Source organism: Cetorhinus maximus, chromosome 24, assembly GCF_964194155.1.
Source record: "Cetorhinus maximus chromosome 24, sCetMax3.hap1.1, whole genome shotgun sequence".
Taxonomy (NCBI): Eukaryota; Metazoa; Chordata; class Chondrichthyes; order Lamniformes; family Cetorhinidae; genus Cetorhinus; species Cetorhinus maximus.
In genome coordinates, this window is record NC_135902.1 from 2,689,929 (window position 1) to 2,702,240 (window position 12,312).

The 12,312-nt window shown below is 41.6% G+C and overlaps 1 protein-coding gene across 1 annotated transcript in view; it reads left to right on the top strand.

Annotated features, from left to right (window-relative positions):
- fbxw10 (F-box and WD repeat domain containing 10) overlaps positions 1–11,928 on the top strand; it is a 62,045-nt gene extending 50,117 nt beyond the window's left edge. Inside the window, exons 11-14 of the mRNA XM_078570673.1 lie at positions 1,162–1,320; positions 5,035–5,312; positions 5,537–5,692; positions 10,630–11,928. Coding sequence (XP_078426799.1) covers positions 1,162–1,320; positions 5,035–5,312; positions 5,537–5,692; positions 10,630–11,453 — 1,417 coding nt within the window. The 3' untranslated portion in view covers positions 11,454–11,928. The remainder of the gene's footprint in view (positions 1–1,161; positions 1,321–5,034; positions 5,313–5,536; positions 5,693–10,629) is intronic.
- The last annotated feature ends 384 nt before the right edge of the window (positions 11,929–12,312 follow it).

Sequence of the window (12,312 nt, forward strand, 5' to 3'; positions counted from 1 at the left end):
CAGGATTGCCCTTTCATGCCGTCCCTCTGTCTTGGGTGTGTTTCCTCCTGTAACAGAGTTCTGTTCTGTTTCTGCCCAGTTCTGCATCAGGGTCTCCCTCATTATTGTGAAATGATTCAACTAAGCATTGTAGAGAAATAATGTTGATTGAATAAACTCAACAGTGAGGAAGGAAGTAAAACCTTGGGACTGTCAGCATTTGCTTCATATACTGGAAATATAACCCAGTCTCGATTTCACCTGAAGCTGGTTTTATTTGGCATATTCTTGATTTCACTGATAGACAAATCAAGTGTTAGAAAAGCAAGACAATGACAAATCAGGTGGAGAAAAATGACAATTGCAAATATTCTAATTATTTCTAACAAATAGATTTTTGTGCTAATAACAGCAAGCCCTTTGAAGACCTGAAGGCATCGTAATACTTTGGTCCTAATATTTACAAGGCTGCATATTTTGAGGGGTTGCATTATGCATGGAAACTCAGTACAGGATGTCCTTATGCCCTGCAGTTATTAACTGCCTGTAGCAAGGAGACATTAAGGAGGAGCAGCTAGCGGGGGAGGGAGAGACGGCAACCCGTGGAGGGTGGGGGGATTGGTCTAGGAGGGGAGGAGAAGTTTTGTGGGAGGTAGAGATGGTGGTGGGGTCTGATCGCAGGGGGCAGAGAGCAGACAGATTAACTGTGGGGAGGTGGGTGTTTACAGGGTAGCTTGTTGGGATGAGGAGGCACTCCTGCTCCTCCTGGCCCACAAGCTGTGGAAGCAGTTACCCACTTACCTGAAGGATATGGCACTTCACACCACACCTCCTTTTACCTGCTGGGTTTCCTGAGGCATAGAAACATGGTCACATTGGTTAGAAATAGAAACATTCTTAAAATGAAGGTCTCCTTAAAATGTTCCAATGGTTGACTCACCTCCTGGGGGAGGGGGGGTTACTCACCTGGCCCTCATTCCACCTCCAATATTACTGGAAATAGGTGGGTTTGTGGCGGGGTTGGATTTCTGTTCCAAATTTTTAGCATTTTAACGTCTCGCTCAACTTACCGGTCTTTGGGGTTAAAATTATCCCGTTTGTTTTGATGTACTCTACATTTTAAGACTATAAAATGCCAGTTTGCAATGGTAAAATCCAATTTCTAGCAATATTATTCTCTAGGGAAGTGCTGTGTCTGCAATTCCTTTATCTGCGCGTGATCAGTGGATGTCGTGATGGAAAGATCCGAATTTTCGACCTAACCAGTGGTATCTGTCTAAGAGTAATGAGAGCAACTGGCCATGGTGATCCAGTGCTATCCCTACACCATGCTAGAGATACGTACGTATGCAGTAAACTGTTAGAAACTGCACATTACTTCGTGGGTTGTTAGCGTTCTTATTTTGTCTTGGCTCTCAAATATATAAAATTGCCACCTTCGATAATAGATAATAATCGCACAACAAGATTTCACATTTTATGACTTTTACTGTAACAAACAAATTAATATCAATCAATATCGACTAAACATTGCTTAGAAGGCAACTAATACACTAAACTACAGATAAGTCACTTTCCCCCATTAACAACAACTAAAAACCCCATGCTGTGTTTATATGTTACGCCACACTCTCAGCAGATATGTAGCCTTGTGGTTAAAGTCCCAAATTCCTCCTGGCTTCCAATGGGATCCTTTCCCCCTGCTACACCATGATGAGTTTTCCAATGTCCTTTTAAAAGTCCCTCGAGTCTCCTGAATACTATTGACCAGACTCCCAGCGGCAAGGCACCCTCTGACGACTCTTTGGTCTTTAAATCTCTACAAGTCTTGCCTCTTCAAACAGGGAATCATTCTCACCATCATTCTGCTTGGCACAACAACATCTTTTTTTTATCTTTCTCTCTGTCTGAGAGTCTGAAAGTCTATGTCCAGCAAGACCAACTGCCCCCTTTTGTGTTAAGGTGTGAAAACTGGCACTTTGAGTTTCTATGATTTTCAATCTGGGCCTCTGTTCCCATGACAACCTGTCTCCAGGCAGAGTTCAGTATGTTCACCATCCCCCATTCTAGGACATTTATTTTTACCTTAAATTAAAGGAGACAGTTTAAAACATAACTGTCTTATAAATTGCTGAGAGGGGGCAGGTTAAAATTTCAAAAATTGGAAAGCTGATGCTAATCTGCCTCCAACACACCCACTTCCAGTTTTAATGGAGACAGGTTAGGAGATGAGTGACTAACCTGCTCTCCAGACATGCATTTATAATTGAAACATTTTAATGAGGCTGTGAGCCTCAAATCTTCCAGTTTTAAAACAAGGTGCTGCACATCAGGTTTCCCAAGGCTCAGGAAGCCCTGGAGCTAAAGGGAAGTGGGAAAGGCCAGATCTAGCAGCCAAGTGCCTTTTGAGCACTGCCTGTGGGCCAGGTGGAGCAGGGGTTGTTCCCTAATTCCCTTCAGTCCCCATGTTATCCTACTTTCCTCTCTGCAATTGGAATCCTTTCTGCAATTGGAGCCATGATCCACAATCTCAACTCCAACCTTCTTGACTCTCCATTCTGCACCTCCCTCCTCCACCACATTCCCTCCCACCCCCCTCACCCCAATCCAGGACTTTCCAATCTTTACCTGTGATCTCCACAATCTTTCCCTCTCTCGTTGCCTCCTCTCTGCTCTCCAGCTGAAGCCTACCAAAGTAGACTTTCCCACCTTCACACCCTCTCTCTCAATCTGGCTGTGAAATGGAGATAAAAGATTTAAGAGAGGTCCTGCCATTTAATTAGATGATCCTCATTTCCAGCCTTCTCTGCCGCTACAATTCTCTCCTTTCTGCCCTCTCCCCATAAGTATCTGGGCCAGAGCTTCAAAAAAAAACCCCAGAGACACTGGTGATTAGGAACCAGGAGCAGATGAATGTGTTCCCTTAAAGTGAGCTACAACAAAATCCACCACCAATGACTCCCCCTATTTTCAACACGCAAATGGTGACCTGAATTTCTAGACATACATGTTAGTATGTACAATTTACTCCAGTCTTTTAATAAAGGCACACATTACAGTTAATGACCCATGGCATTTCCAAAGCCAGATCAGCATTACTCTATCTTGTCCAGTTGTGACCTATTTAATCCAGTGCTAGCACTTGGACATTTATGTTTAAGAGGTGAATATCAAGTCTTCAGAGTTCAAGGCCTTAACTGACTGAAGAACTTGCCTTCGTGGGGTTGTTTTTCTGGCCAATCATCACTTTTGACTGTAGCTTCTATCCTTAAAATGGCAATGGGATCTGAGAGGCAGAACAATTGTAGTGAAGCAGAATGTTCTAAAAATTATGTTATTCAAGAAAATAAGTGCAGAAAAGGTTATGTTTGACCACAGCAAAACTCAAATAATGAGATCAGGAGAGGGTGAAAGGGTGAGAGTGGGCAAAGCTAGAATAGGGAAGGGAAGACAGGATACAGAAATAAAATCTCTCATTTAAAATTGTTTATGTTTATAATTTGTACTAGGATTATTATTGGAATAAAGCTACAATTAAGATTTGAGTGGTTTTATTACTATGTTAGAATGTTTATTTCTGCATCATGGTATGTGAGTTGAAAACTTTAAGGTAAATAGTTGACCGAGATACAATGGAATACCACAGAATCCATTGGCAGTCATTTCTTTTTAATGAATCTCTTCCCAGTCTTCCATTTAATTGGTTTACATCCATATGATTCGATATTACATGATCACATTAAAGCACAAAGATAAATATTCATATCTGAATCTTGGACAATGAGTTTCTAGCAGGCTATTTGACTGCAGCAGGCATCAGTCAAGCTAGACACATGCAAGTTTCCAGCCTTGTTGGGGGGTGGGTATTAGTTTGTGGTATTGGATGGTGATTAGGAGCAGGAATGCTAGTCCTATCTCCCTTCCGAACCCAAAACTTTATCACTATATATTGGTCCTTCCTCATGAATCCAGCTGAAATCAGATAACTCAGCACAGGCGGAGTATCAAATTGGGGATCTTCCTGACCTGTTTTGCTCAGTTTTAAAAAAATATTTTTTCATGGAACGTGGGCATCGCTGGCTAGACCAACAACTTTTCCCCATCCCTAATTGCCCTTGGGAGGTAGTGGTGAGCCATCTCCTTGAACCATTGCAGTCCATGTGGTGTAGGTACACCTACTGCTGTTAGGAAAGGAGTTCCAGGATTTTGATTCTGTGACAGTGAGGAATGGAGATATAGTTTCAAGTCAGGAAGGTGTGTGGCTTGGAGGGGACCTTGCAGCTGGTGGTGTTCCCATGCATCTGCTGTCCATGTGGCAGAAGTTTTGGGTTTGGAAGTTGCTGTTGAAGGAGACTTGGCAAGTTGCTGCACTGCATCTTGTAAATGGTACACACTGCTGCCACTGTGCGTCAGTAATGAAGAGGGTGAATGTTGAAGGTAGTGGATGAGGTGCCAATCAGGTGGGCTGCATTGTCCTGGATGGTGTCAAGTTTTTTGAGTATTCATCCAGGCAAGTGAACAGTATTCCATCCCACTCCTGACTTGTGCCTTGTAGATGGTTGACAGGCTTTGGAAAGTCAGGAGGTGAATTCCTCTGCACAAAATTCCCAGTCTCCAATCTGCTCGTGTAGCCACAGTATTTATATGGCTAGTCCAATTCAGTTTCCGGTCAATGGTAAAGCCACCTCGTCCCAGGATGTTGATAGTGGGGGATTCAGGGATGGTAATGCCATTGAATGTCAAAGGCAGATGGTTAGATTCTCTTTTGTTGGAGAAGGTCATTGTCTGATGCTTGTGTGGTGCAAATGTTACTTGCTGTTTATCAGCCCAAGCCTGAATGTTGTCCAGACCTTGCTGTACGTGGGCAGTGACTGTGTCAGTATCTACAGAACTGCGAATGTTACTGGATAATCGTTAGCGCATTAACTGAGCTGTCAACAGTCTACGCGTTAAGCATGGATATTTTCCTAGCCACGCATAGTTTGGAGGTTTTATACATAAAGTATTTTATTTTGTGTCTCTGGGATGACCACAGATTCCTTTGTTGTTATTTAGGATAGTAATAAACACTGTGTCCAGTGTGGTGAAATTTCAGTTTGAGGAGATTACATGGGATTACACAGCACCAGCAGCATTTGAAAGTTTAGCGCTATATGACAAATTTAAAATGGCCCCACTGAGGAAACAGCCGTATAGTTATATCCGTGCTCAGCGCATGAGAAGAATTGGTTCAACCAATGAAAAGATTTACCATAGACAGGAAAATCTTTCAGAAGAGGGCCTGTTCCACCATGCACACTTCTTGTCAGCCAGGTGCATGCAGGCAGCACGAAGTGAGTATTTTGAAAAAAATCTATGACAGTTGTTTATGCAATTCTAAAGGTTTTCTTTATATCCCATCTAGAGCTGAGGGACTAAATTGCTATGATTTACGGTGCATCAAAAGCATAACACAGTTAATCAAAGATCAATGTAAAAACAGTTGAAAAACTGAATAACATAACTTTACAGAGAGTTCCGTGCAGATATTATTTTCCTTTCTGTTACTCTTTGGAAGGGATGCAATCGAGTTCTCAATATCGGTATTCAAGTGCACCGCACATTGACCTGCAGTCAGAAATACCTTCAAAACCACCCTCGGCATCCTTGAGGAGCCCAGCGTTGCTCAGCCAAGAGAGCTTCAGAACAGATGCACCATCCAGAATTTTGTATGGTGAGATATCTCACAGAAGAGGTTTCATTTCTTTTGATAGCCTTGTGTTGCAAATCGGTACATAAAATATTGTTAATTTTGATTCAAATACCTTTTAGCAGGACATAAGAAAATTGTTGTGAAAGTTACAGTGACAATGTCCTCTCCTTTCTTCTGGATCTGGGGCTGTCACTCATTCTCTGATTCATCCTTATTCAGATATTTTTCACTTGTGACTTGTGAGTCTTGATTCTTTTCTAAAAGGTGGGAAGGGGTTTATTTCATTTTGTTATTGTTAAGCTGAACAGGAACTTGAACACTATCTCAGATTACTGTAAAATACAGAGAAATATTTGTGGCTTTGTTGGTAACACAGGACTTATAGATAGATGCAGAGCCCTATAAACCTAAATAGTTCTTTATACTTAGGCTCAAATCATAAAAGAGAGAATGAAGATCTTGCTGGGCTGTTGTTTGGATATCTTGAGGTTGCACAAGCTGGGAGGGGAGAGGTTGATGTCTGTTGCTCAGTTGATCTAATGATTCCTAAACATTTAACATTTTGACTGGCTTCTGATGACTTGTTCATTGATCAGGATGGAGTGACTATCCTCCTCAGGGATGGGCTGCTTCAATGTGAACAGCAGGCATTTTATCGGTAGAATAACTGCTCTGCATTTGCATGAGATTGAAGCAGTTATGATTTTTTTTTTGGGGTGAGGGTGGTGGGGAACAAATGACACTCAATTGTATTGTTTTGCTTTCAGTCATATTTCAGCATATTGTGTTTAGAGGGGCTGAAATGGGCGATGTGAAGTTATGCACTATTGCATATGAAGTTATTGCACTATTTGGGGTACAGGCTCCAAGAGTGGACCTTCATATTGAGAAGAGGAGTGTTCTTAATCAGAATAACTAAAGATAATTTCTGAATTGTCACACCCAGGTTTGCCTGTTCTGTGCATTAGCCTTTCTATTGGCCTGTTTGGCTGTTACTGCATTAGCAAGCTTAAGTTTAGACCCCTCAGGATTGTGTATAATTGAGTAACTCTCCCTTCTTCCATCATAAAGCTACAGGTTGGGGGATTAAACTCTTCCTGTTTTCTAGCTAAGTGAGTAAGGATGGATTACATTCCTGGATTCTTCTGTTGCACCTAGTTTTTCCTTAGAGGGAAATGCTTGTGGATTTGAGTTTGTGTTAAGAAGGATGGAGGTTAGATACAGACTGCTACAGTCGTAACTGGGTTCTGGAAAGTAGTCTTAATGTTGTTGAAGGCATAACACCTCTATTATATTTCACAGAAGCAGTCTACAACATTGAAATGTAACAGTATTATTGGTAGAGCTCGCTCTTGGTTTGTGCGCTGACAAGGTGATATCTTTCAATTCTAAGTTCTGGATTCCCTGGGTATTTGTGTGAGTAGAAATGTCCTCTGTGTGTTGATCAGTGCTAGGTCTGTTCTATTGAGGGCTTGGTTAAAGGGAATGTGTCTACTTTTATCTGATTATTTAGGAATGTCAATTCTAAATATAATGACAGAGCCCTCATTAACACTATCTTTACGAGAGAGGAACTGCCTGTATGAGGAGAACAATCTGGAGAGGGAAATATTAGTGGTGTTACAGAATTCAAGATTTTTTACCAGATGATGGATTAGGGGAGGAATGAGTGTGGTTCTGATTTCTTTAGTGTCTTCAGTGAGTGAAGGGATCTCTGGAGGGTGCCTGCTGGCATTTTAGAATTCATGCTTTGACAATGGCTATTCTTATATGGTGAGCTGTCAGATCAGCCATAACATTGAACCTGGATCCTGCCAGCTGATTTTATTTCTGTTTGGAGCTTACAAGTGGGACTCAGCAGTTATATGATCCAATACTTCAATCTGATCCCAATATGCATTTTGAGCTTCAGTGATTCGAGAGTCAGAGGGCAAGGCTCCTGACCTTTTAGGGTAGAGATTCCATTCTTTTGAGATTATTTATCAACCAGTTAGAGATCCTTGTTCAGGTTTCTGCTCTCACTATCACCTTAGAATAAGAATGATGAGCTTCATCATAACTGAACCTGAACCTGTTTCTATTAAATATCCACCTGTGCACAATTCCAGCAGGGGATCATTGGACAGTGACCAGGAACTAAAACACCACTGAATTTCCCTCTTCCTTTAATCAGGACTTTAAAGACAATTGTAATACTTGGACTGGCATTCTGACTTACTCAGCATATGCTGGGGAACTAACTGTGCTTGTGTTTGTGTAACATAAAAGCAACTTGGACAACACCAGCTTAACAACACAGAACTACTAACAAGTGCATGGTTACTAGTCATACTGCTGTAAGCTGATGTTGCATCATTCACTGCTGTATAAAAATGGCAATAAAATGCTCTGCTCCCTCCTTTTACCTTTCACCTTTTCTTTTCTCTTCATAACACACATGTGGGATTTGTTGGTGTTAATGCTATAATTTTCTCATGTTCTGAAAATAAGCAAATTTTGCAGAGGCAATCCTATCCCAGCATCCACAGCCCAAGTAAAATCATCTCCATTAAAATTATGGGGCTAAATCACATGTGCTAAGGATTACCTATGTCTTCACAGAATCTTTACAGTGCAGAAGGAGGCCATTCGGCCCATCGAGTCTGCACTGGCTCTCTGAAGGAGCAATCGACCTAGTCCCAATCCCCTGCCTTATCCCCATAACCTTGCACATTCTTTTCAGATCGGGATCCAATTCCCTTTTGAATACCTCAATTGAACCTGCCTCCACCACCCTCTCTGGAAGCTCGTTCCAGACTCCAACCATCCTCTGGGTAAAAAATTTTTCCTCACATCACTTTTATTCCTTTTGCTAATTGTTTTGAATCTGTGCCCTCTAGTTCCTGATGCTCCCTTGAGTGGGGACAGTTTCTCACTATTTGCCCTGTCCATACTCCTCGGGATCTTGAATACCTCTATCGTCTCCTCTCAGCTGCCTTTTTGTCAAGGAAAACAGTCCCAACCTCTCTAATCTATCCTCATAGCTACAGTTCCTCATCCCTGGAATCATTCTTGTGAATCTCCTCTGTACTCTTTCCAATGCCTTCACATTCTTCCTCAAGTATGGTGCCCAGAACTGGATGCAATACTCCAGATGAGGCTTAACCAGTGTCTTATACAAGTTCAACATTACCTCCTTACTCTTGTACTCAATGTTCCAATTAATAAAGCCTAAGATATGATATGCTTTATTAATTTCTCTCTCAATGTGCTATGCCATCTTCAATGGCTTATGTACATATATGCGTCTTAATCTATAATATTAAACATCTTATTACTGCAAACATACTTCCTGTCAACTGTTCCAAATATAAATTCTTATGTCCACATTTATACTGCCTATTTAGAATGGTCATCCATTGTTCAGCCTCATCTTTGAGACAGATGGTTGGGTTCAAGTTCCACTTCAGTCCTCGCAGGTAGATGTAAAGATTCCATGGCACTATTTCAAAGAAGAGCAGGAAGAGTTCTCCTGACTGTCCTGACCAATATTTGTCCTTCATTCATCATTGAAACAGTTTATCTTGGTTATTATCATGTTGTCTTTTGTGGGATCTCGCAAATTGGCTGCAACAGTGACCATGCTGCCAAAATACTTTGTTGGCTGTGAAGTGTTTCTAAAGTCACTGTTTTTAAAAAAATGACACCTCCACCCCCCAACCAATGGTACAATCTGTCAAAATGGACTGGTTTCCCCCCCCGCCCCGGTTGATTTGTCCTTCACAGAAGAACTAGGAGCTTAAATTTCCCCTAATATTTTATAAGGATAATATAAAAATAAGGGCTAAATGTATAGCTGTAAGCCTTGCTCCATTATCCCCTTATCTCAAACCTCATTTCATCTGAAGATATGTATGTTGACTAGACCATCCTTTGGGAGATCGATTTGTAACAGAAAAAGTTTCCCACTGCATCTTTCATTTTCAGAATCACATTGTCCAGGATATTCCAAGATACTTCAGAGATGTAACCCCCACAACAACACCAGTAATTTCCTGTTAAGAGGTGTTGAGATTTGTTGAGGGTCATGTATTTGATGTTTTGTAAGGATAATGCAATGTTACCAACATCCTATAAATTCTTCAGCAGAACTTTTATTTCCTTAAAGCTAGAATTAGTAAGAAGTTGGAATATTAACATCGAGATGAGAATACAAGGATGAAACAAAGGCTGGGATTTTATGCCCCCCACCCATGGGCTGGGAGGTGGTGGAGAGGAGTGTGTAATCAGGAGGTATAATGCATGGGACATTACGTAATGGCCACTTAAGGGCCTCTTCCCGCTGCCAGTAAAAGTAACAGCCTCCCTGTGGGCTTGAGATGGGTGAGGTCCCTCCTGATTGAGTATTGGGTGGCCCACGGAGGGAACCCCTGCAGCAATGGATGCCCCCGATGAAAGAGCCGCCTACCCTGCCACTGTGATCGGCCCCCTACTTCCCTACCCCGACCAAACTGGCCTGCCTTTTCGGCTCTAGCTATTCCCTATCTCACCTACCTATGTTCTGGACCTGCTCCAACCTGGCTGCTCTGGGTCTTCGGCAGTCTCAGCATTGCCCGCCACTCCTGGTGGTGCTGATGGGACTGGAGAGCAACCAGTTGTCTGATTGGCCAGCAGATTATGGGGGCAGGACATCCTGCCCTGCCTTAGCAGAGTGTAAGCCCTGACCACAGGCCATGAATTACCTGGCGATCAGAAAAATCCAGGGCTGGCGGAGGTGGGGCTGCTGCGACTGTCCAGACGGTCGGAGGGGCTGCACTGCCCTGTAAAATCCCGACCAGAGACTTCAATGGGTTTGGACCATAGATATTGCAAGTGTAACAAGATTGTGCAGGTTTTCAGTTACTCTAATTTCTCTTTTATCTAAATAATTCTAATGCACTGCAACACACTGATTTAATTTGCTTTTGACCTTTTTATAGGTAAAAGGTCTGACTCCTTGTCAACAGCTTCTAGATTTCTGTCAGCCAGTGAGCAGAATTCATTAAAGCGCATTAAAAGACATCGACTCTATAGGCCGAGAACCTCAGAGCAGATTTACTTGACTGTCGGTGCGATCCACAATTCCCTCAGATTTGATGAAACATCAATAAACACTCTGTACAACAATTCACTTGCGGAGGACTGGAGTAGGTTCTTATGTCCTCTTGAAGACGTTGGGATAAAGCTCCCTAAAACAGCAAAAAAGAAGCCCAAAGTCAAAATCAGCAATGTTGTTGATGCTGTTGAACCAACAGACGACTGTGTTGATGTCAAAACACTCATGGCTCCTTTTGAGTTACAAGGGCAAAAATCGAAAGAGAAATATACATTTCACGGTTTCGATAAGTGTTTTACAACAAAATCAATGATAAAACGATCAAAATCGACACTAGGCTTTGTAGATCCCGTCAAGTTTATAGATGAAAAGAATAGACCCCAATCTGCAATTGAAGATATGAAAAAGAATGGGAGCAATATAACAATTGGCTCCAATATAGGATATCAAGACAAAGCCGTCCAGCTTCTAAGTTCTACTGCGATACCCACGATAGATTCCAAATTGAAGTTACAGCAAACCGTTAGCATGAATCCATATCGAATCAATAGTGGCTTCAATCTTTGGACAACAAAGCAACTAAAGGAGAATGCAGAAAAAGTAATCATGGAACACAATGTTTACCAGCAAAGAAAAGAACAGGAAGAGCACATAGCTAGCCGGAAGGCTTGGTTAAAGAAAGCTCAGGGAACAGATTTGCGTAAATGAGCTGATGAAATCTTATGTTAGAAAGCAGTTCATATATACAGTAATATATTGAGTAATGGTTTAATAAATCTTTTGCCTGCTGTACAGATAATGTTATACATGTGTTTGTGCGTGTCAACTGCACACTCTGAATAAGATGTATAAATGGTCATAAAGGATTTAGTGTCTGAAAGCAGGGCAACTTGTGTTGCAATGGTGATGTTGAAGGGTTGCACCAGGTTACAGTTTCAAAAAGATTCACCAATAATGCAGACACAGTTTGCAAGTCTCCCCAAATGTTTAACTTCTTACTTCCTGCAAAGATATTCATTCTGATATACATTATGCATAAATGGAGTGTAAATTAGTTATTGCGATAGGATATAGTCTAAATGTTCTTATTCAAAATGGCCATCAAATAATAAACCAATCACTTCCCACTGCTCCAACTGGCAGTGAATTGTCGGCAAGGCAGCCACAACAGCACAGTATCCATTGTAAGTGTAATGTTTAAGTGAAGAACCATGAATAAAAACGTTTTTAGGCAAAACATGTAACTAATCAGGTTCAATTCACTTAGCTTTGCTACTGAGGCTGATACATAGATATCAATGGATAGAAATATAAAGTAATACATATTGAAATACTGTATGAAGGAAAACTAATTGAAGGAATTGAACTGCTGCTAATCTCTAGCTTTTTCAAGAGCACACCAACCCAGCACCAATGCACAGAGACTTCAGAGAAGATATTGAATGGTCACAGAAGGAAACCATTTGGCCCATCATGTCTGTTCTGGCCTGTTCTGAAGGAGCAACTCACCTACTACCACTCCCCTGCCTTTTCCCTAGCCCTGCAAATATTTCCTTTTCAGGTAATA